General features: G+C 33.1%; 2 protein-coding genes across 2 annotated transcripts; one reads left to right on the top strand and one right to left on the bottom strand.

Moving 5' to 3' along the window:
- On the bottom strand, nt 16,184–19,121 carry LOC109339192 (laccase-3-like). The gene is made up of 6 exons (XM_019576606.1): nt 18,739–19,121; nt 18,486–18,637; nt 18,030–18,274; nt 17,717–17,845; nt 16,663–17,613; nt 16,184–16,420 (listed from the first exon to the last, which is right to left on the bottom strand). The coding sequence occupies exons 1-6, from the start codon at nt 18,850–18,852 to the stop codon at nt 16,290–16,292; spliced, it is 1,722 nt and encodes a 573-aa protein (XP_019432151.1). The 5' UTR covers nt 18,853–19,121; the 3' UTR covers nt 16,184–16,289.
- Nucleotides 21,650–23,801, top strand: LOC109339185 (exocyst complex component EXO70B1-like). Its single transcript, XM_019576599.1, has one exon. It carries the CDS (start codon nt 21,807–21,809, stop codon nt 23,685–23,687), a length of 1,881 nt encoding a protein of 626 aa, XP_019432144.1. The 5' UTR covers nt 21,650–21,806; the 3' UTR covers nt 23,688–23,801.

Raw genomic sequence — 26,784 nt, forward strand, 5'->3', positions numbered from 1 at the left:
CAAGCTACAATAACAAAAATTTTAAGACATTCCTACTTCAATGAGATTCATAGATAATATTACTAGACTAAACCACTTTGACCTGAGTAAACCATTTCAGTTTGATGAGACTAACTTCAAATAGTGATAATATAAGATGGAATTTGTCCTTACAATTAGAAAAATTACACACATTCTGAAAATCGATCTCTCAGTGCTGCCGGAGAAAGCAAAAAAAGAAAGGGATAAACTAGCTATTGATATAGATATATAGAATGAAAATTATTACACGTGTAAGAACTTCATTATAAATGGGTTATCAGCTGATCTCTATGATTACTACAACCCATAGAAGTCTGTCAAATTAATTTGGTATGCACTTGAGAGAAAAATATGATATTGAGGAAGCTGAGACAAAAAAATATGTTGTTAGCCACTACCTCAAGTATCATATGACTAATGATAAGTCAGTAGAGTCTTAGTCCAATGAGATATATAGAATTGTTCATGAAATCATTTCTAATGGTATGCCCCTAGAGAGTTAAACTCATAAAGCCTATGAATCTGTATTTGTTGGGTATGTTGTAAACAAGAAGACATGCATGTTTTATGACCTTAACACAAAAGTGATCATTGAGTCTAAACGATGTTGATTTCAATGAAAAAGAAGTTCATTTTTAAATTGAGGAATAGTGGGGAACATTAACTAGTCACATATATATGATTAGAGATAATGATAAAAAATGAAAGGTTTGAAATAAAACCTAGAAGAAATAAGTGAGCAACAATTGCTAGAGAATATAGATTTGATTATATAGTCTATATATTGGAGGAGAATCCATCAACTCTTCAAGAAGTTTTGACTTCTTTGGATGCTAATTTGTGGCAATAAGCCATAAATAATGACATGGACTATCTAGAGTCTAACAAGAAACACACTATTTTAGCTCAATCAACTATGAAAGTTGAGATTATAGCACTAGCAACGGCTAGTGAAGAAGCAAGTTGGCTGAAAAGTTTGCTTGCAAAGATTCCCTACAGGAAAAACTTATACCAATTGTGTTGATCCATTGTGATAGTACTACGACTATTTCAAAAATTGAAAACTGTTTTTATAATAGTAAGAAACGACAAACTCGTCATAAGCACAACATCATTAGAGAGTTACTCTCTACATGAGCTGTTAGAGTGAATCATATGCGTACTGAGAATAACTTAGCAAATCCTTTGACGAAAGGACTAGCAAGAGAGAAAGTCAACAATACTTTTAAGAGTATGGGGCTATTGTCCTTAGAACGAGGATCACTCATGATGGTAACCCGACCTAGCTGACTGAAGATCCTAAGAAATAAGGTCAATGGTAATAACAAGTTGTGAAGTGATATGAGAATGAGCATGCTATAAAATTATGAGAAGCATAATTCCTGCAGCATATATAAGGATGAGTTAAACTCTTAATGAGATCTATACTCCAATTGGAGTGGAGTACCTAGAGCATTCATTATACTGAGATAGACGTGCATGGTCCTTAACGCACAAGCTTTACAGAATACACCTTTGAAAAGGTTGTGTGTGGTTTAATGCCGGAGATAGAGTTCAAGACTATGAGTCACTCTAGTAAAATCTGGATCTTACTCACTATACAAAAGTTCAAGTCGAATGACACCTTTGTTTATGCACAATCTTATTGACACCACAAAAATTCTCGGAAATTGTTTTTTTAATTTCAAGTGGGGGATTGTTGGAACATGGTTTGTTGGAAGCCATTAGTAGGAACTTTTGGGTGTGAAATCTAAAAATCTCTCAAGTCTCACATAGAAGAGTTTTGAAAAACAACTCTCAAGTCCCACATTGGAGAGATGAGGAACTTTGAAAAAATATCATGTTATAAATAGAAGTTTTCTCCCCTCGTTATAACTTGCCCCGAGTTGAATGCGCTTTCATTCAACTTTTTATTTTTCCTTCATATTTTCCGCTGATGCATTTCCGACAAACTTTTTCCCCTTTCTTTCTGTGTTACTGAGAATTCGCACATGCAACAAAATTGTGGGCATTTTGAGAACTAACATCGGTAGTCAGTATTGAGGGAAAAGAATTGGCATGATAACCATATTGTAGACATTTTGAAAACTAACACAAGTAGTCAGATTGTGGGAAAAGAATTGACACGAGTAGCATATTGTGGGTATTTCAAGAATTTACACTAGTAACCATATTGTGGTGGGTGTATTCAAGATCGATTCTTACTGTGCACTAAGAATTCAATATAAGAGATCTGAGCCGTTTTATCCTAGGGGCGGCATGATTAATAGTCTGCTTGCACATTTTGGGCAGTGCCACAAAACGTCTTAAAGAAATCGACATGGTCGTGACTCAACCGGTAAGTATTATTTCATGTCATTTATAATTGTTACAAGCTACGATAACAATAGAACTTATCAATGTACCTTCCTTGTAGCGTTCATAGGCTTATCACCATTGATGTGGTGTCTTACCTAGTTCTCATCAAGCATCATTGTTTGTGGCGAACAACCTTAGCTTATCAAACACTTATGTTTGTGGCGCCTTCATCTTTTCAATCTTTACCATCTTCTCTTGTCCTAATCAAAATACAAATCCATTTACTCAAACACAACTCATTCATACACGTTCCATCTCACCAAAATACACTCATCACCTAATGAAGTTCATACAAATTTTAATCATCAATAATTCACAAATACAAATAGAGTTTCAATCAAGAATGATTGACAAACAAATATAACCCCTTCAAGGAGGTTTATATCATCAACTAGGCGTTACCACTCTTTTGTTGGTGTAGCCAATGACTTGTCCATAAAGTGGTATATTAACATCTTCCAAGTTTTTATCTTCTTTACCAAAAACCAGTTTATCTCTCAAGCAATGATAGATGCAACTTATATGCACTAATAAGAGCATTTTTAATCAAATTATAAGCTATAAGGAATCGAAGTAAAGATAATAAGGAAGGAGAAGCGAAACACAAAAATGTATATTAGTTGAACCAATCACCATCCAACATCCCATATATACTTGTATCATTTAAGGATTTTCCCCATTATATGATTTTCTTTGAGTTTTGTGAATACAAGTATGCTGCCAAAATCCTATATTGAATGCTAGACCTTGGACTAGTTGATCATCCACAACAATCTAACAATCACAACAATTCTAAAATGCCTTTCTTCTCTTAACCCATGGAGATGTATTGCTCCATAATCTTTTCTTCAAGAGACAATAATCTTATTATAAAATATTACATATCAATCGTGTAGATTAAAAATCAATGAAAAATGAAATCACATTCTAGAATCTCATATTGAGTCAATAATAAGCAAAAAATATGAGATTTATAGTTAGACAGGAAGAATGAAGATTTCACAAATCAATCTCACAAAAATTAGCCTACAAAAAGTTTTTATCAATTTTGAGTTTCCAGAACAGTTAGAATTATGAGAGAGTACTCAAAAAATGAGTATTTACATGAAGTGTATTGTTAATAAGAAATAGACTCATTAAAACAATTATGTTTGAAAACAATGAGAAGTTAATAGATTAACTTAGCATGATAATTGATTAAGAGCACCGGTGAAAAAAACTATGTTCATAGCTAAATAAAAACATTTTTATTCCAATTTCACTATAACCAATTTTGTGTTTATTTCACAACAGCGAACAAAATAGACACCGTTCTTATAGTTGAGACAACATTAAAAAATGAAAAAAAAATGTTAGAAGAGAGAGAAGAAATCAATATTAAATAAAATAAAGTAAAAGTGAAGAAAAATATAAATATGAGGTAGGTTTGAGAGGCCCGTTTAAGAACGGAAACAGAGTTACACTATTGAAGATGATTTTGGTTTAAGTCGCTTAAGTTGTTGGAATATGTCAACAAATATAAAATAATCAATGAGATCCATTTAAAAACGAAAAATGCTTAAGTTGTTAAAATGTGTCAACAAATATAAAATAATCAATAAGATCCATTTAAAAACAAAAAATGGGTTGCACTATTGTCAATGGTATAAGAGTTGTATAGTTATAACTATCATGACCTAATCATTAAATCTGTGAAATTGTTTTTCTTAATAACATATCTATTGAAGGCTTAATTGATTAACTTTTTTTTTTCATTTCAAAATAAACTGGGTTGATTATTCATGATACATTTGTGAGATTCATATATCTTAGGACTCTACCAAAATATATTAGACGACTTAAAATAAAAATATAAACTGCAAAATGTATAGATTTTATATATGAAAATGAAAATAAAATGTGTTTTATGAGACAAGAGCATTGCCATCCCAAATAGTAGGCTGAATATAATAGAAGTGAAGTGCACCTCAAAGGAACTTTGATTTAAAAAGTCATTGACTATAATTTGTTAGAAAAAGAAAGAGGGAAGTAAAAAATTAAGGATATCTCTTTTTCTGATAAAAAGGAAGTTATTAGATTTATTGCACAAATAACAAAGTCATAGCAGCATATAACCGGAGGGAAAAATTAAATATGTCTTGGTCCAACATATGTTCTTTTAATCATATCCCCCACTTCAAAGGAAAGCATATTCCACAAACTAATCCACTATATTTCACATCAAATTTGAGTCATTCAATCAATGATATGATGTTGATTAGTTATCTCTATTATCCCCATACCTTATTAATTATTCACTTTATCTAAAGTCTCAAATATCCCAATTGAAATACTAGTAATCACATCAATGGTTTGAGATAATAATATTGTGCACAAGAGCTTGTTTAGTGATATAAAGTTTTATTAGATTCTTGGAATGACTAAAAGATCAAAGATTCGATTCCTGAGAACGACACTTATTGGGAGGGGCAAACACGCGTCCCAAAAGAGATTAGTTTCTTCGTAAAAAAAAATGAAGGAATACACTTGATAATAGAGAAGAAAGATGGTGCAAGACCTGCAGTGTATATAAAAAACTATAGCACACGTACCTGCAGGGTCCTCCATAATGCACATGACATAGAAAAACACATTTAAACAAATTCAACAGCACATTTCATAGAGGAAACATGACGATACTATAACCAAGAAGACATGGTCCTCATAGGACAATTAAGAAGAGAAGAGGAAGAAAAAATCATACATATAATTTCAAGAGATAAGATACCAAGAAAGAAGATTCAGACAAAAGTAAAAGTACAATGGCAATGAAGGGGCACACTTGAATTGCCAAAGAAGAGGTAACACATGGTACCACAATACTGTTATTTTCCAAACATGGGTTGGCGTAAACCAAAGGGTGTAGTATATATGGTGACTTTACTTGACCAGATTTGATGTCTCAAAAAAGGTCCAAAATTCAGTTTCACAACAATAACAATAAAACAAAAATAATAAATATTTTAATTTTTTAATTGATATAATATATTTTTATCTGTACATGAAATGATTTAAGACATCAAATCTATGGTCAATATTTCGAACTATGGTTGGATCACTTAAGTTTATTAGTCCTTGTACATGTTAGCTTAGTAAGTTTAGCTTCCCTATGTTAAGTGAAGTAACCCTTCCCTCGAATGCAGCTACCCATAGATTTTTTATCCAATAGTTAAACTTTTTCAATGCAGAAGAAATCATGGATAGTTTGAAATGTGTTTATATACAAAAGAAATAATAAGTGAGAAATTAAGACAAATGTATAAGTATCATAGTATTCAAATTTTCTGTTCAAATAATTGAACTGAATAACTGGCTATTTAAATATGTTATTACAATCAGCCTACTATGTTATATATAAAAAATATTGAAAGTGGCAACAACTTGTTTTCAAATATATATCTCGAATATCTGTATTTGAGAAAGGACACTTGAACACATAATTTTACTAATAGGAAAAATTAAAATGAAATTAATCATGAAAATTTAAATATGTGAAGTGGCAACGAATATATCCAGCTTAATTAAGTGACCATTCTTGATGTGTATTTAAACTTTCAAGCTTGTGGAACCATTCTTATTTTTTTATCCTCTTGTGTCATGTGAGAGTGTGAAATTTTTTAGTAATAGAGGTTGTAATGTCTGCTGAATTTGCAGCTGAGTTTTAGGGGTGCAAATGCTGATATAACGAGTCTTAAAAATAAAGATGTTATCTCTTTGAGTTTAGTTTTAGAGGAAAAAAAATGTTTCCACGATAATGTATGAGTTTTATATATTGTTACTATATTATCTATTATTTATATTTAATTATTATTGATATTTTAAAAAAGTAATTTAAATGAACGATAAATAATGTAGTAACTATGGACAAAACCTTACCCTATAGAGATATTATACTCTTAGTTTTATTCTACATAGCAATTGCCTTTATACAACATTCTTTCACAATCAATGACCATATAGAAGGAAAATAAACGGTCATAGGACCCCATAATCTCTAGCAATATAAGTTTTGATGTGATTGGGAGAAGAATACATTTAAGTCATTACATAATGGCACCATTTAATTCATTATGCCAAATTGCCAATTATGGCAGCAGAGCAATACTGCAAGAGAAGATGAAAAACAGAAATAATATTGGTGACTACTAATGGAGATTATTAACTCATGATGATTACTACTTTTGAATCGTTGCAGATCATAAAGATAAAGCCACAGAAAGTGTTGGGGTAGTGAGGGTATACCCTTAACCATTGATGTAATGACATCTGACCCACCTCACTATTTCTATTAAATGTCAATGTTATTTAAAATATAATGTTATTTTGACAATTTGTAGTTGCTTTATTTAATGTTAGAATAGTTTTTTTATGTGTGTTTAAAATTGAAAGATGAAAGTAAAAGAAAGGAATAGTTTGATTTATTATTAAAGAAGTGATTAAGTTTAAAATGTACAAATAGCATTGTTACTGCTTTAATACTAACTTATTACCATAGAACTTTCACATAACCCTTACATGTGATAAATCATTCTGAATACACATTTTCCAATCTAATCTTCAAATTAATTTTACCCATATAAAATATATTGCACACTTACACTTCTTATGGAGGTTTAATTTCATCATACAATCACTAGGATGAAAGTCTATTGTTAAGGATAGAGCACATGCGGAAGCACAGGATTGAATCAATTGAGAACAAAAGAGAAGCAAGTAAAGGATAAAGAAAATAACACACAAGATTTAACGTGGAAAACCCCTCAGTGTGAGAGGAAAAAACCACGGGCGATCAAGAACAAAATTCCGCTATGTAAAAAAGAATAATACAAGAAATCCTCTTATAATGATGAGGACAAATGACAATATTTTTTCTCACAAATACTCTCTAAAATGAAAGAATTCTCACCAAGAATGCACTCACAATATATGTGTAAATGAAAGAGATGTTGTGTGTTGTGAAGATGATTTTGAAGCTCTCTATATGTGTCCTTTTATAGGCAAGCAAAGTCTTGGTATCTTGGATATGAAGCATTGGATGCTTGGAAACAAAGCCATAAAAGTGACATAAAATGCCCTTAAAGAGAGCCATAAAATAGTCATAAAATTCTTTTAAGGCATAGAAATGAGAGGCATCTAACATCTATATGGTGATCCATCAAGATATGGTCTCAATCACAATAATGCATCATCATTTGACAACAACCCGTCTATTTTTTCAATCACAAAAAATGTAACCTAGTTATGATTGCAATACTCACAAATATGATGTCTATAATCAAGATCGTCTCAATTTAAAATCATGGACATGCCAAAATAACTTACATATCTAAATATCAAGCACCATCCTAGTTGGACATGCCTTATATATTTGGTTGGGTATATTTAATTGTGAAGTTTCACATTGGATATAAGAAAATGAGTGAAAGAGTTTATAAGTAAAAAAGACTCGTGAAATTATTGTCTTAGTATTTTGGTTCAGGACAAGATGTCACTCGTGAATAGTATTGACAATTAGGGTTGTTCTGCACGTGCTTATACAATGTCCATCTAAAATAAGGCGAACATGGACATGTCCATTTTAAAATAAGGCATGAAATATCATGGTCTACCCGTCCTAAACATGAGCAAAATATGCTAGCAGGTCACCCTAAATAAAACATAAAATAATATATATATATATATATATATATATATATATGGGGAGGGATCCACTTACTCCCAATCATAGCTATCAATTCTAGGAAAATCTAATGATTTGAATCAGTAAGTAGATCTAAACCATTAGATAAAAACTTACTCTTAGAGTAAGTGGATCCCCGCTTTATATATGCATAAGTCATACAAAATAAACAATACACAATTTATATACAACATTACAACTATAATTATCGTAATAAACAATCATATAAATGAAAAATACATAAAAAAAATACAAATTATGTATATAAAATATATAGTACATAATATGCATATAAAATATAAAAGAAATAGTACATATGCTTATATATAATATACAAAATACAAATGCATATACATAATAAGAAAATGATAGTACTTTCTCATATCTGATATACAAATACATATAAAACAAATTGAACACACTTTTTCATACTTGACAAAACACATATACATTTACATATTTGATATTCAATATTTTATCTAGTGATGCCCGTAGGTTGCTCGTTTTGTCCATTTAAAATGTCCACGAACGAATAGGGCATTTTAGGGTATATGAACACATTTTTCATGTCTTACCTGCCCAATAAATATGAGCGAACCTTATAGGCTTTGCCCAAATTGTCAATAATACTTGTGAATATTCAATGTTCTCATACCTATAACAAAGTCTATGATGGTTAGAAGCTCCTAAGTCAAGAAGGAGTCCAACATATTTGATATAATGTATTATCATATTATACTTGGTATATTTCTCACTGTTAAATTAATATGTCGTTGTAAAGCAATGATGAGGAACTCAAGACTTTTTTTATCGGCAAAAGAGAATTATATTAAGAAAAGTTAATTACAAGAGAAGGAAAAAAGGAAGCAAAAAAAAAAAGACAAGAACCGATTACACAATGATAATAGAACAAAAGGATGGATTAGAAATCCAACCCGAGTAAGAAAAAGAATTATTGTCCATATGACAATTAACCCAAAACCAAGAATTAACTCTAGCAACTTCAAAAATCTTATGAAGAGAATGACTAACAGAGTTGAAAATAAGGTCATTCCTAGAAAGCCATATAGCCCAAATTGAAGTTAACCAGATGATACTCTAAAGTTTTTAACGATTGTTGTTTGATATCATGCCCACGTGAGTAGTAAAACGGTTTATGGGTTGAGAAGGAAGCACTATGTTGATGTTTAATCAATTGTAGAGGAGCTGCTAAACCGAATATGTGAGATTGCAAGTAAAAAATAGATGATTTGAAGTTTCTGCATACTCGTTGCAGAAAGGGCATAAAAGACCTCCTCCATTTGATAAAAGAACCCCCCCTCTTGTGAAGAGCAACCATGGTAGGAAGCCTATCCTGAAAAAGTCTCCAAGCAAAGGTATTGAGTTTTAAGGGAGCTTTTGATTTCCAAAGGAGATGAAGATGGTTGATGTTGAGAGCTGATTGTTGGTGATGCTAAGTGAGAAGATCGTAAGCAGATTTGACCGAGTACTGTTTAGAGTTGTCATGGCGCCATTCCCACGAATCAATAGCATTTTCTCGTAACATCCATTTTTGAAGTTCCTGCAAAAAAGAATCAATTAGATCAAGTTCCCAAGTAAAAAGATGACGCCTCCATCTGAAGTTCCAAATCCAAGTACCCTCAGACCAACTGTCTAACTCATTAATGTGAGCATTTTGATGCAGACTGGGTGAATAGAGTCTTCTAAACCTAGTCAACAAATTGTTAGAGCCAAGCTAGTTATCATGCCAGAATCTAATCTTAAACCCATCCCGAACACGAGGAGAAATACCATACCAAAACCAAAGGTTATTAGTAGTACCCCTAGGAGAGAGGTTGCAAAAATCCCTAGCCCAAGCAGATTTCTTAAGATGGAACGATCTAGATCCAACTCTCAAAGTAATAGCAAAGTCATGACCATACTTAGAACACAATACTTTGCACCAAAGACTATCTCTCTCATTAAGAAGACCCCAATTCCATTTTCCAAGAAAAGCAAGATTAAAAAGGTTAATATCTTTAACCCCTAGACCCCCTGGACTTAGGAGTGCACACTTTATCTCAATTAATTTTCTTATGATTTTTAGTTCCTCTCCAAAGAAAATCTCTTTGAATTTTTTGGATCGAGTTAATAACAATAAAAGGAACTTTATAAAAAGACAAAAAGTACACAGGGAGAGCAGAGAGGACTGCATTAATTAAGATGAGCCGACCACCAAAGGAGATATGATTCTTGTTCCAAGAAGAGAGCCTATTTTTCAATCTTTCAATAAGAGGCTTCCAAGTATCCTGTATTTTATGATTCACACCCACGTGGATACCTAAGTAAGAGAAGGCATACCCAAGTAAGAGAAGGCAGTAGGAGAGAGCTTGCAGTGAAGATAATCAGCCAATCGTTTGGTGTGATCCTGAGCAATATTTAAACCAAGCAATTTACTTTTGGAGAAGTTAATTTTAAGACCAAAGATAAGCTCAAATAACTGCAAGATACTTTTCATAGTCCAAATGTTCTGATCAGAGCAGTCACCAATTAGAATTGCATCATCGATGAATTGAAGCAGAGAGACTTCAATATTTTCCAGGCTCACCTTGTAGGGTTTGAAAAGGCCCTGAGAAGTAGCTTGTCGCATGAGACCAGAAAGACCTTCAATCACAATAAGAAAAAGAAAAGGAGAAAAAGATCCCCTTAACGCACTCCACGTTGAAGATGAATCTCCTTTATAAGACTGCCATTAACCAGAATAGACATGGTAGAAGGAGACAAACATTCCATAATCCAACCCCTCCCACCAATTAATATGTGCAGCGAGAGTATGTAAACTTTATATCTATTAATCCCATATTATTTATGATTACCAAGTTAGAAATAATCTGTGGAGCAACTTGCCCTTCCCACTAGTATTATAACCATAGATCAAACCATGGTTCTTCTCTAGAACTGAAGTGTGCTTCCATACCAACATCTTATGGATTACATATGAATTGTTTTGAAATAACTTTCAGTGCAGAGAATCCTGAGTTACCATTACAAGTAAATGAATATTTGTGAGTATACGTAGTGTTAGATAACTTCCGGGCAAAGTTACCACTACAGAGAAATTTAAGGTCATGTGCCTTTGCGCTTTGTGGGTTTCAACATTCAAGTCCACTCCATTCCCTAATCTCCGTCACTGTATTCAATTTTCAAGAAGAAAATATCGTACTCGACAGCGTATAAGGTAAGGAAATATACTATGTAATATATAAAAATCATTTTAGTCATTGAAAAATGTGGTTCTTTTTTGGAAAGAAAATTTAAAAATAGAAAAAAGTCTTCCCTCCACTAAGGCACTAACTTACACGCTGAAGCATTGAGCTAGCTTTTCAATTAAGCTGTTGCTTTCATGATGAAAAAGCTATTTTTAAAGAAAAATTGAAATCAGTGCCAAGTCCCTGACCTCAATAATAACGTACCTTTTCTTCTATAAAAGGCTTATAACCTCTCCCCCTTTCCTTAGTTACCAGTATTCACTAGCTTCTACCTTTTAATTTTCTCTCTTTCTCTCTCTGTGATATTTCTTTAGTAAGTTTTCAGCATAGCTTTTATGCATGTACATATGTTCTTATGCAGGGTTTGGTTCATGGGATTGGTGGTTGAAGAGAGTATGGAAGAATCTGTAAAGCTCAGGAGGGATAGCGCCATTATATCACAGACTAATGATTTAATCATATGATATTTGGCGCTGTCCATCCTGAGTTTCATGGCTTCTTCATATTTATGTTCTTACCACTTACCAGCACCACACACATGAAGAATGAATCTTTTTTGGCCTTTCTGTCTCTCTATCTCTCTGTCTAAATGGATTATATTAGCTTACTATGATTCACTCTGAATTTAGAAATCAACATGTTGATGATGAGGTGGATCAAGATATCTCTACTCAATTGAATTTCATTCTCTAACTAAACATGTGTTGACTAATGTTTCGTTCCTAGTTAGTTTTGTATTATCTTAGCCCTCTATCTGAGGCTGGCTAATTAGGTATATGCACTCTTTCTTCTTCTTCTTGGACTTTCAATTTTCTTCTTTCTTTGTTAGTAGCTAGAACTTATTACTTAGTTATTATTTAATTTGTGTTTCCATTTCTCACTCATATACACATCACAAGCACTGAAAAGAATATGCTGCATAATATAATTTAGATATATGTCCGAAATTCTAGTTGATTGTATCATAGAATTAATGGTTGTAGCATTCGGGGCTGAGTCCTATATATGTACGTACCTGTTCAGTGTTTTTTGGTTTAGAAAGTGTTTTTTTTATAATTATTTTTCTTCGGAAAATCTTGGGTTTTTTGTTTGAACACTTAGTTTTAGACATCATATATTCTCATATATTTATTTCTCTTACTTATTATCTTCTTTATATGAGCATATATATATATATATATATATATATATAGAATAAGATATTTCTAACCACTTTCCTTTACTATATATACAATACTCATTCACACCTACATCTTGTATACATGTTTGGGTGTTTGAAGGAGAATTAAATGAAAGAAAAAAACCAGTAGAATGAAAAGTAAGGGACGGAAGAGAAGTCACGTTTTCTCTGTCCCCATTGCATTACTTCCAACTCAATCTAAAGAGAGAAAATTTGCTTTAGGAAATGGAAAAGAAGTTTTTGCTCAAAAAAAAATTCAAGCAATGAAAACTTTAGCTGCTAATTCAGTTATTAATAGAATATTTAAAATATTAGTTAATTTTATATGAAACATGAAATATATGATACTTTTTATATTTATTATTCTAATATTTTCTACAAATCTTATCAATAAATAAAAAAAGTTTCTAATAATATCCCACTGTTTCGTCACGTCGTATTAACCTATAACTTTTCCAGTCTATTCACAAGAAGGAGAATGATCTCTACTACAAAGTTTGCTAAGCATATTTTGAAACCAGTTACTGTCAAATTGCCTTGACCAGTTGACTGATATTGTACACAAAAAGTGACTAGTTTTTCTAAGTAAAGCAATGATAAGTGTATATTTAACTGGCACAAGATATTGACATCTAATGCATAAATGTAGAGATTTATATACATTTGATATATCATCCATGATTTATTTATATTATTTGTTTTTGAAAAGTGTAATGCATATATATTTTCTCATATTTTAATATTTGTTTGTTCTGAAAAGATATTGATGAGTTAGGTCTGTGTTTAATGGTGCGTTCTGAGAGAGGAGGAGCAGTGATCTTTCTCCATCTAGGGGCTCATCTGAAAAGTGAAACCCTATTCCTTCAGTTCAGACTCTAGAGCTAGAAAGCTGCTATCTATTTCAGCTTATTAAGGGTTTGAATTTGATGAGCTAGTTAGTGTTTCCAAAATATTTGACTGCAACTTTTGCAGGTCATTTTCATCTATTATATTAATTATAAATGTTTGGAAGTTAGTTACTGTGCATGTTGACTCCTTATTTTCCAACTTGGATCAGGTTCATATGTTTGGTCACTTTCTGTTTTTACTACTATAATAATTTCATTATCTCCATCACTAAATTCCCATTAAAAGCAAAGTTAATATAAACAACACTTACCCATGTACACTTCTCTTTTTTTCACTCTAGCTAATGCTCCTTTTGCTCATAATCTTTTAGTTCATGATGATCAACCCATGCTAATTAAATAATATGAGTTTGGGTGACCTCCAAAATTAAGCCATCTTTACCTTTTCTCACCTTTCCTAATTTATTTTTGGCTTATATACACTTTTTCTTCCATAACTTTTGCTCATTTGTAGAGTGACTTTATTTTGATGGGTTTTGAACCTTAATTTTTTCTAATTATGTATCCTGAGGTGAGAGAGTGATATGATTATGTTAACTATGAGTCCCATAAGCTTTTTTCATTAGTTTTTGGACACTACTTGACAAATGGATTATCTTGCATAATGAAAAAGTTTGACAACCACAACTTCCTAAAAAAATGAGGAAACAAACTTCACACCAGTAAAAATTGAGAGATGAAAGAAAACTAAAGTTTAAGCCTTTATTTTTCCATGTTGCATATCAATTTCCTATTAAAATTGGACATGCAATGGGATATTAATATCTCTTTGGCCATTATGTGCTACTGTTGTTGTGTAGTATATATTATATTCATGATGGAGATTTCCTGTATGCATTGGTGTCTGTATTGGTGTTCTCAATGATGTACCAAGCCAATCAAAATATGTTAATTAATTGAGAAAAAAAAATATAAAAAATATAAATTAATATTTTATTTTATTTTGAGAAAAACTATTGGTTAAAGATATGGGGACAGGATATTTTTTTTGGAAAAGATCCTAGTCCTTATATTCAAGGCTTGTTTCAAAGATTTAGAAGTTTGAATCAACTTTAGGGTACAACATGTGTCTTGCTGTATGGGGACAAACCAACAAACTTTCTGTTAATAGATCTCCAAGCTTCTACTCTTATTATTGCATATCTATTATAGAATATTCAGAAATATTATATACTTTCATCTTCATTTTCAGTGGCCTAGTGGGTAATGTGGTTGAACAGTAATCCCCACCTACAAGTACAGACTTTATCTTTTAATGTTATTTCCAATTGTTTCATGACAATGGAGTTTGAAAATTTATGTGATTCCAAAGATGATACAGTACCTTGAAGTCAAGCTTCAATGGTGCTAAATATTGGTCAAATATAAATATAAAATGGAGCCACATGCATATATAATGTACTTATATTTTTAGAGTCTAATATATATGTATTGGTATAAAAATTTATATGTAATTAATGCACCAGCCATTATTTATTTGTATTACTTATATTTAAGTATCAATAATGATTAAGAATGAATTGTGATTAACACATGGATTATGCAAAAAAAAACTCTTACACTCATTTATTTTTTCCTCACATTTTTATGTATATGTTTACATCCTCTTATTTTTTGTAATTGATTTTAGAAAAAGATGAGTAGCTGTGATTGAATGATGTTGGTACCCTACAATATAGCAGCTAGCAAGAATTAATTTGCAGTGGGAGTGGTAGACCAAAATGATTATGCTGATAGATAATGATTATGATTTCTACTATTAGCTAGCTCAAACTTTTGAAGGGAAAAGAAACATTATCTAATTTATTTGTTTCAAGAACTTTTCATGAAATTAATCATGGAAAGCGCTGACAATATTTATGTATATTTTTAATGATTAATACTTATTTAAAAAATAGTTAAAAGAGTATTGGGTAATTTTAAAGAAGAATTATATAGAACTATCTATATGTTAATATTTTGGAAGAGTCAATTTAAAAAGTTTGAATATAATATTTTACATAAAAAATTCATTTGTGGTTTGATTCCTTTTCGAAAAAAACTGGTTTGTCATGGTAGAAATGTAATAATTGTTCGAATTGAATCACATATTTAAAACAATATTTTTATTAATTTATACAAGGTAAAATAGTAAAAGAAATATTATATTGATTAAAAATTATTCTCATATTTGGAACTTGACTTATTTAAATATATTAATTTTATTATCAATATTGAGAATTTTATTTATTTTAAGTTAGTTTAGTTGTTGTGTTACAAATTGCTTGTTTTAGAGGTTGTGGCAACACTGATGCTTGTTTTAGAGGTTGTGCAAATCAGCATAATAGACTTGGAGTGATTAGGGTTTGAAGAAATTTGAGAGCAAAAGCACAGTGAGGACATGAAGTGGATTTTGAGAGCAAAAGCACAGTGAGCATAGCAAGCAAAACAGAGTTCATCAATTGGCACCTTCATGCATAGGATAGATGCCTTGTTTCCCATGACTTCACTCTTGCTATAATCTTGTTGCAATTTATCAATTTGTTTTCTTTCTGAACTGTTCTATTTATTTACTATTTTCTGTATCCTGATGCCGAGTAGAGCTTATGAATTTAGAAATGATAAGAAATAAAAAGAGAAACTCTTCATAGTAATGGTAAGAAACCACAGAACTTTTTTTTCTAAATCATTACACTTACTCCCAATCATGAAAAACACTTAACATAACTCCTCAATTGTAGCATTCTCCAATTGCAGACAATGAAACAGCACAAAACAATGGCTGTCTATTAAGCTAGTATTTAAGGACTAGTAAAAATAACAACAAGACAATAGTTGAGGAACTTGAACTTATGACTAATGATGTTTTCTTCATCTTAACATTGTGGCAGATCTGCTGGTGGAGGTATCACTGACTGTGATGGCCCAACTCCGTTTTCGACCAGAAGCGCTGTTGCCAGACCCCAATTCAGATGTGAGTCTATGTGACAATGCAAGAACCAAATTCCTGATTTCCAACAATCAAATCAAAATCACACCCTTGGTTAGTAAGTAAGAATGCTATGCTATTTTGCTAATACAAAACTCTTAATGTTAGAAGTAAGGGTTCATATTTATGTACTCTTTTGTCATGTGCATACTCAAAGGTGTTCTGATATAAATTATGGTTAACTAAATTACATAACAGTTAAGTAGTTAACCATACATGTCTCATCACTTTTGGTGCAGTTACCATTAGGGGTATGTTACCTGGATTATCAGCCTTAAAACGAATGGCCACCCATCCTCCGGGAGGTGTTCCAATAGTGTTCCTGACAGGTGGGTCATTAAGGTTAAACCGGGCAGGATCTGTTGTTGGGTTGAAGTTGCCAAAACCCGAACCAACTACGAAGAAGTGGAATCCATGTACATGCATAGGGTGGTCCTCAGTTGATACTATATTTGTATCCTGCAGAACAATTTGCACATTGGAACCATACTTCAACTTGATGAGCTTAGTTCCCCGTGATGGTGTCCATAGACCCCGGGGCACATTGCCCGTATAATTGAATTGAATAGGGGGAACTGGAGGAAAGTCTGTGGTGAAGACTCCGGGTATGCGTTGATAGTAGGCTTGGTTTAAGGAGGTAGTTCTTGGGAGTACAAAAGAGACATTGTTTATGCTGGCTGCAAAACGGGTTCCATTTGGTCCTTGACACCGCGGACTATTAGGATTTGTGCAGTTGATCAATCCCAATCCCACTGTGAAAAATAGGTTCACATCAACATTTGTGAAGACTTTAATCTTGGAAAGACCTCTTATCCCAGCAGTGAATGCAGTTGAAGTGGCTGTATCATTGAAGGCTGGCAAAGCTGGCAATATTGGTCTTGAAGATTGTCTCTTTTGTTTATTCCGGTTCTTGTATTCAAGGATTGCAGTGGTGGTGGTGTTATCAAAAGCAGCATTTTGGGCTGTTTGATATGCACGCGCCGCCATGTAGTATCGACCCGGTGTCTGATCTGCAGAGACCAGGACATTTATTGTCTGACCAGGTCCTATCATAAGAACTCTAGTAGTTAATGGCTTTGTATAAGCAGCATCCATACCAACAACTGTCATAATGTGGTTGGCAATTGAAAAGAAAAGTTCTTGATTGAGTGCACTGTTGATGATTCTCAGTAGAATTGTCTCACCAGCATGTACTGGAACATGCACCGTTTCTGCATTGCATTTTTGTCAATCTTTTAGCCATTTTTATATCATTGTAAGTCATAAGAGAAGGGAAATGCATATGCAAATTATGACTTCAGAATCATTCCGAACCTCGACTAGAACAACCGTAGAGATCTCCAGGTTGACCATTAATGGTGTATGCAATAGATGTATTTGGAGCTGCTCCAGTAAATTGTGCTTGTCTTAAGAGAAGCATAGGATCTCTATCAAACCATTCCCCTGTGCATCATAACAATATAATCTGTTATGCTTTGTCATTGCTTCATAATAGATGAAATTCTCAGTAGTTTTTGAAGTGTTCAATATCAAGGAAATGTTCAATATCAAGGAAATGTTCAATTGAAGTGCACAGGAAACTTTAGAAGTGTGTTGAGCAGAATGAGTAATGGTTTTAGAGATGTACCAAGAAGGAGACTAAATTCTCTCTTAGGCATGGAGAAAGGATTAGGAGAACCCAATTTTGGATAGATGATGAAAGCTCCATAGACAGTGGCTCTTAGGAAACTGGTGTGAGCATGCCACCATAGAGTTCCTTCTTGGTTTTGGATCGAAAACCGGTATGTGTAACTTCCCCCTGGTTGAATGGGACACTGAGTTACATAACTAGGCCCATCTGCCCATGGATTTCTCAGCATCCTTAATCCATGCCTGATGCCCAGAAAATATAAGATTGTGAGGAAGGTGAATATCAAAATGTATCATTAGCATAGTCGAGTTTCGAGCTCAGCCAATCCTTATCGATCTGAGCTCTGGTTCGACTCAGTTCGGCTCGTTTTCAGCCCTAAGGAGTATTGTTCTGACTGAAGTGTGAAATGTTTATCATGAAATTTATGTGAGTATGAATAATGATGCTATTTACCAGTGAATGGAGATGTTGTAAGGTCCAGCATTTACTACTTTGATTGCAAGAGAATCACCATCTCTTGCTTCAATTGTTGGACCTGGAAATTGCCCATTAACAGTGAGTATATTATGGGTTTTGCACAGCCTCTTCACTGGAACAGTTTGAACCTATTTCAATAAATCATTGAAGTTATTACAATCACAAATTGCTTCAAACCATATATGAAAACTTATAGCTAATATTGTTTGAGTGATGCAAAAGCACTTACAACAAATTGATGGTAGTGAGTCTCTGAAGCTGAAGCAAGAGAATCAATGATAGCAAGTAGGCCTAGTAAGAAACAGAAGCAAAATAACTTGCATGGGAAGTATAAAGTCTTCATTGTTGTCTCAGAATTTGTTGAATTGAGTTATGTTATATTTGGTCTAAAGTTTAGATATTTATAGTGTGATAAAGTGGGAAATGCATGGATTAAATCTTCACAAAATTTTGTAAGAGAAATGTTTTGGGCATTATTTTATGAGTCAAACATGGTACTAAGTATTTTAGGATAGTTTGTCTAACCATAAAGAGGATTTGGTGCACCCACTAGCGCAATCAACTGTGAAACAGGTGCTAGATTACATGGTTTGGATGTATCAATGTAGTAGATGTGGAGTTGAATTACCAAATCTTCAGAAAGTGCTTGTTAAAATAATAATCATAGTTCATTACTAGCTCTAACACTTACCACAGTGATTTGCTATCCCAAAATAATCTCAAATCATGTCTCAAACTAATGACATTAAACCTTGTTTGAGAACAATGAAAGGATGTACATTTTCAGATAAAGGTAAATTTTTAACTTGTTTGGGAAACTAAAAAGAGTGACATAATAAATATGAAAACAACTTTTTATTATAGGCCCATCAAAACCAATCTCTCCCCATGTTCATTTTATCCATTGCCTTAGAGATAAACTATTTAACATATAACTAAATTAATTAAGGGTTGAGATCTCGTTCATTTTAAGAATTTGGATTCATGAATTTGTTAGATTAGTGAACCTAATATTTTCTCAACGAAATCACTGACTATCGATTTATATTTGACACGTAAAAAAAGGCTTCCAATGAAATAGAAGTTGTATCATGCAATTATATGGAAAGTGAAAGTAATAATTTAAAAACAGTGACAGTTGAGAAATCCCAATTGGTGAATTAATCTTTCTCACACACAGTTAAAAGGTTTGTTAAATTCGTCCAAAAAATATTGTGAAAACATCCCTCTCCTCACCAATTCAAACGCCAATATGTTCCACAGGATATGCTTTTGAGAATCCGAGACTAGATTTCCAATGTCTATTGTTATGTACTTATGTTGTCCAATTAATAAAAATGATATATTTTCTTATAAATCATTTTACATCATAAAAAAATATGTCATATAGTTTATTAATGGTTAGTTTACAAATAACATATATCACTTTTTATGATGTAGGACAATATATCATTGCTCTATACTAAAACATAGGAAATCTCAACCTAATAATAAAAAAAGGTGACTCACTACCAAAAATACTGATACTAATAACAGGGCAGTTAAGGTGAGGTTGAATTTTGGTTTGGTTGGGTGGTGATGAAAAGAGTGGTTCTGCTTAGTAGTACCACTTCATACATATTATTAGCTGAAACAGACATTTGTTACCCAAAAAAGACATTAACACCTTTACTCACAAAATACCTTACTCCTCAGGCAAGCTGAATAGAATTATGAAATCAAATAAGAGTGTAATCCAGCTATGAATGGGAGATATGAACTCAATTAATTTACTATACTTTCTTCAATGAAACCAGTTTTAATCATCAATCTAGGCACTACTTCGTTGATTAGCACACCATTTTCACATAAGCTGTTTAATAATATTTCAAATGCAGAAGGTTAGATTCCTTGACTTTAGGTATTTCCTTTATAAAGGGTACTATTAATTGTCATTAACATATTGATTGATTGGTTGCTCACCTTCTTTCTCATGTATTAGGTTGAGTGCCAGCTGACTTTAGAGTAATGCCATTAGTTAATTTGTTAAGCTCTAACCATAATCATTTTTTAATGCATATATATTTATTATTTGGATTTTCCCTAAAACTATTGAGAACTGAAAGGTCACATATCTCAAATAATCCTTGGTTAATGTTGTTACTCATCTGCCTATGTTGCTTCTTTCTTGATGATATCTTTAGTTGGATTCATTTGTTGCTTTGTGCCCAAGTATCTAAGCATCCTTGTGAATTAATAGGTTGGGTACGCTGAGAAAATAGCAAATATCTGGACAAATGTTGTTGAAGAAACCACTAATTTAAACTGTAACCAGATCACGTGATGCCATAATATTACGATTGTAGTTGCATCAACTCACATTGCAATTCTGCGATGTGACACTGAATCATAGTGATATAGTTGCAATGTAACCACATTTATATTGCATCAGACCGTAATAGAAAATAAAGGCAATTATAACCATAATTTAAAACATCTGATCAGACATATCTATGTGGGACTGAAAGAACTTGATCACTGTGGCTGTAGATTTGAATTTTCATCTGACTTTATTCATTGATGTGTCACTAGTCATGACAATGCTCATGGAATCACTGTTGGTTTCTAGGTTCTTTCCCACACACTTGCACTTCTTGGAACATTTCCGACACATCATCAAGATTCCCTGATATTGTAAATTATTTACTTTATGATTTACTCCTGCAGGTTGAGTAGGATTTTGTGTTTTTGTTTTTTTTCCTTTTCAAGTTGTCTAACGACTCATCATATACTTGACCCAACAATAAAAAGATGGATCATATGACTATGGCTTCCCTCCATGGATCACACAGTTCTTCAAATATGCTATCATCAATCGAAAATTTAGGACATAGATGGTTTCTACCCATTCAATTGGTCATATCCTTTTAACATGTGGCACACAAAATCATACGAGGGTTAGGAATCCAATTCCTTCCAACTCTATCTTACCAAGATTTGCCATTACCAATTAAAGTAAATACCTTTTACTAACATTTTATTACCATAAGGCATATGAGTAATCCTCTAATTACTACTGAATATTTTTTAGAGAGAGTTACGTTAGAAACAGCTTTCCACGTTAATGGTCAACTTTTCCTTCTTTCTCATTTATCTCCGCGTACTTTTCCCAATTTACCCCCGCTGCCCTCTACTTTATCCTCAAACCGTGTCTTTCCAGGGACATACCCGTCATTCCACCCTTCTCTTTATCTTCTTTATCTTTCTTCTTTGGTACAAGTGCAAGTGTTGTACTCTACTAGCTAGGTGAGACAAAACATGGCTGAAAACGGTGAAGAGAAATTACTCGCTGTGGCGCGGCACATAGCAAAAACCCTAGGCCACAACAACATCAACATGGCCGATGATATTCTACAAATCTTCTCAAACTTCGACGGAAGGTTCTCGAAGGAGAATCTTTCTGATAAGGTTCTAGATTCTGATCATAGATCCTGCGTCGCACTCGATCATTCCCTCAAATCACTCGATCAACGTATCTCTCACTTTGTCTCCTCCGATCACCCGATTTGGGCTGACTCTGCTGACTCCGCCGCCTTCCTCGACGCCGTTGACGATCTCGTCGCTGCTCTCTCCGAGTGGAGTTCCCTTGCCGCTGACAAGTCCGTTGGAGCGTGTATCGCACGCACCGAGGATATGCTCCAGCAGGCTATGTTCCGCCTCGAGGATGAGTTCCGGTGGCTCATGGAACGCGGTGGTGAGTCCTACGACTTGACTCGTCCGTACAGCAAGTCAACGGAGAATAACATGCCGTTTGACTCGGAGGAAGATGAAGAAGAGGAGCAACAGATTCCGGTGGCGCTTCCGGTAACCGATTACGACATCGTGATTGATGCGTTGCCATCGGGAACGATCAACGACCTTCACGAGATCGCGAAGCGAATGGTGGCCGGAGGGTTCAGGAAGGAGTGTTCGCATGTGTATAGCAGTTGCCGGAGGGAGTTCTTAGAGGAAAGCCTTTCCAGGCTAGGGTTACAGAAACTGAGCGTCGAAGAGGTTCACAAGAAGACGTGGCAGGAACTCGAAGACGAAATCGAAAGATGGATTAAGGCTTCGAACGTCGCTCTTCGGATTCTGTTCCCCAGTGAGAGGAGACTCTGCGATCGCGTCTTCTTCGGATTCTCCTCCGCCGCGGATCTCTCTTTCATGGAGGTTTGCAGGGTATCCGCGATTCAGTTGCTCAATTTCGCCGATTCAGTCGCGATTGGGAGCCGTTCGCCAGAGCGGTTGTTTAGAATCCTCGATGTGTTTGAAACATTGCGTGACCTAATTCCAGAGTTTGAATCGTTGTTCTCTGATCAGTACAGTGTGTTGCTTAGGAATGAAGCAATTACAATTTGGAAGAGGTTGGGGGAAGCAATTAAAGGAATTTTTATGGAATTGGAGAACTCAATTCGGCGTGATCCAGCAAAGGTGGCTGTTCCTGGCGGCGGCCTTCATCCGATTACTCGCTATGTGATGAACTATCTCCTTGCTGCGAGCCGGTCACGTATATCCTTGGAGCAAGTATTTGAAGAATATCCAAAGCTTGATGATAGAGTTGCATCATCCACTTCTTCATTATCAGTGCAAATGGATTGGATTATGGAACTATTACAAACCAATTTGGAAGCTAAGTCCAAAATCTACAAAGACACTGCTTTGAGCTATGTTTTCTTGATGAATAATGGGAGATACATAGTTCAAAAGGTAAAAGATAGTGAATTGGGAACCCTATTGGGTGATGATTGGATCAGAAAACACACTGCAAAAGTGTGGCAATACCATGTTCAATATCAGAGAAGTTCATGGAATAAGGTTTTGGGGATTCTGAAATTGGATAACAGCAATGGGTCAATGGGGGCTAATGGTTTTGCAAAGACAATAAAGGAGAAGATGAAGTTGTTCAACACGCAGTTCGAAGAAATATGCAAAGTTCAGTGTACATGGTTTGTGTTTGATGAACAGCTGAGGGAAGAAATAAGAATCTCCCTTGAGAAAATATTGTTGCCAGTATATGGAAACTTCATTGTGAGGTTCCGTAGTGTACCAGAGCTTGATAAGCTTGGTGATAAGTATATTAGGTATGGAACAGAGGACATTGAAGCAAAAATTAATGAGTTGTTTCAAGGAACCAGTGGATCAAATGGGAGCTGTAAGTGAAGTTAGTATTAATGCTGATCTTTTCTACTGTTCCATTGTGCAATGCTTAGAGCAGTATCAGAGACTAGGATTGTAATGAATCAAGAAATTTATAATATTTTATCATTTTATTTACTTTTTTCTTATATTATTTTGGTTTTTTTTTCGTTTTAGATTTGCTGCTAAATGCAATTCCCTACAATGCTTGGGATTTTGGTTTCAGCTAAAAAGTATTATATTTTAGGTACTTTCTATCTAAGTTGATAGAAGATTTAATTTGTTTGTATATAATATGAATGTGTTATCGAGAAAGAACAAAGATCACATTCCTAAAACATAATATTTTGATATCTCTAGCCAGTACTATAAAAATATTAGTTTGTATTTTTATAAATTTTCTTTCTAATGAAATGTGATTTTTTAATTAGATGGAGACACCAAATATAATAGATGATCTTCATTCCTTCGAACAAGAACAAATATCTCATGTCTCAAAAAATATGTCCTTGATTAATCAAATTTCAAAAGATAATATGAAAATATTAGTTTATGTTTTTATAATTTTTCTTTTTAATTGAATAACATTTTCTAGTTTGATGAAGACTCGAAAGAGGATAGTTGATTTCTACGAAAATAATTGCTACCATTACCAATAAGGGCGTTGATATATTGATATAAAGTCTTAGTAAATTTCCTTATAGATTAAAATGTTAAATGTTCGATTCATGATAACAATACTAGTTGAAAAAAGTATTCACACCTTATTGCAAAAAATATTGTGAAATCGTAAAATAAATATTATGGATATTTCTCACTTAATTGAAATGATACAAGAAATTGTTGTTTATATACAATGCATTGTAAAGCAAGCAATGCGACTAACCTAACTAACTCTCTAACAAGCTAATAAACATATGTTATGAAACAATTCAACATGTGTAAAATGTGCGATGGTAGTTTTGTTCTCCAATAGCCCCCATCAAGCTTGAGGGTAAATGTTAATGACTCCAGCTTGATAATTTGATTTGATAACAATGTGATGGATCGGAATCTCGATCATGGTGTGATTGAATTTTTTCAACCACTTTATTATTTTCCTGGTCAGAAATCTTGACCATATTCCCATGGTTTTACATTGTTGGAGGATTCTTTGAGTGTGCAAAAGAACCCAAGAGAATGAATCTCTTCTTATTCTTTGGACAAGATTGATAGTGTGATGATCAGAATGTGTATGGTTGTTGTTGTTGATCTTGTTGTTATTGTTAATCTTACTGATCTTCTTGTTGTTGTTAATTTTAAACATATACTCATTGATGACACTTTTCTTTCTCTTCATGATCAAGAGCACCTTGTATGGAAGTAACCTCACCGCCCAAATCAATAAGTGTTTATGCAACATTTTTGCACTTTCTCTTGTGCGCACAAATATAACAGTCTGCCCCACTGTCGTAAAGAGTGGAGCTTAGGCTGTTGATTCAAAACATTGTCATTTGAGAAAGACATGATAAATCCTTGATTGGTCAAGGTGTAATTATTCACCTTCTTGAATTATGAGTTTAAGTGAGTATAGATAAAGAAGCCAAAACAACTTAATAGAAGAAAGATTCTTGATGATTTGATTTGCCTTTGTACTCCAAACTCCAACTTCTTATTACTTTGATGTTGATACATGATGATAGAAGAGAAAGATAATAATTTTTTTAGAGAATGTGCTACCGTAATCAAAGCTTTCGAGACGAAGACTCTAATATCATATTGCGAAAGCGTAAAATGAATATTATAAATATTTCCCATTGAATTGAAATGATAAGAGAGTATTGTTGATATACAATGTCTTGTAAAACAAGCAATGCAACTAACCTAACTAACTCTCTAACAAGCTAATAAACACATATTGTAAAACAATTCAATATGTGTTAAATGTGTAAAATACGTAAAATGTATGTGACATGATAACTTTGTTCTCTAATACACACAAAGATTAATTTTTTAACCGAATAAGTATCCTCCCTAATACAAAAAAAAAAGAATGGATACCTTATTTCATTCTTATTAGATAGAAAATATATAACTTACAATGGATATGGCTGCACTAAATAGATTGTGATCTAGTGAGGCGTCTCATTACCGAAAAAAATCTAATCCGGGGTTTTGGGTTAATGGAATTTGATTGGGAGAAGACCAGATTCTCTTTTCCATATTTTGCTTTTGTTTGATAGTGGCTGAAGAAGGAGAAAGGTTAGTGAATTGATTAATGTTGCTTTATATAAAGAAAAAGCCATTCTCCTCTTTCCCTCGTTTATTTCCATATACTGCTGAAGTGAGTAGCTAGAAGCCTAGAACTTCAAACTCATCTCATATTTAATGGCTATGAAGCATTTTATTTCACTTTATTCCCATTTAAAACCTAAATTGTAAATAGACTCTTAATGATACTTAAATAAAAGGTTTTGTAATATGGAGATGATGCAGAATTTAGATCCTCTCCTTCACTCCATCAATTTTCTCTTTATCAAAGTCTACAGATGAAGAAGAAATATCTATTAACAATATAATAAAAAAAACTTCCTCATGTCATATGTCACTTTCTCATTCCTTCATGTCACATGTCACTTTCTCATTCCCTCATGTCACATGTCAATTTCTCCTTACATTTTTCATTCATGCCACATGTCACCTCTTCCTCACATATTTTTCTTCCTACTTTTTATGTTATATATTTTATATGCTAATAATAATTTAATATTAATTAGTGATTGGTTCATGTCGCTAACCTATTAAAATTGAGTGTTTACAACATCTATGTTTTGTTATGTTAAAAAAGTAATAGTCATTGAACATTAGATGAAATTGAAATCATTTTTCACATTTAAATTATTTCTTTACATTAATCTATCTATATAATTTAATGTTTACCATTAATCTAAGAATAATTGTACTTTTTCACCTCATCAAAGTTTTTTGACATTTTTCGCACTGAATTTTAATATTACAGTTCAGATTCTTTGATTTTTAATTTTTCTCTATTAACAACATTATAAAAAAAACTCCCTTATGCCACATGTCAATCTCTCCTTACATTTTTTCCTTCATGTCACATGTCACCTCCTCCTCACAT

The sequence above is a fragment of the Lupinus angustifolius genome, chromosome LG02 (assembly GCF_001865875.1).
Source record: "Lupinus angustifolius cultivar Tanjil chromosome LG02, LupAngTanjil_v1.0, whole genome shotgun sequence".
Lineage (NCBI taxonomy): Eukaryota > Viridiplantae > Streptophyta > Magnoliopsida > Fabales > Fabaceae > Lupinus > Lupinus angustifolius.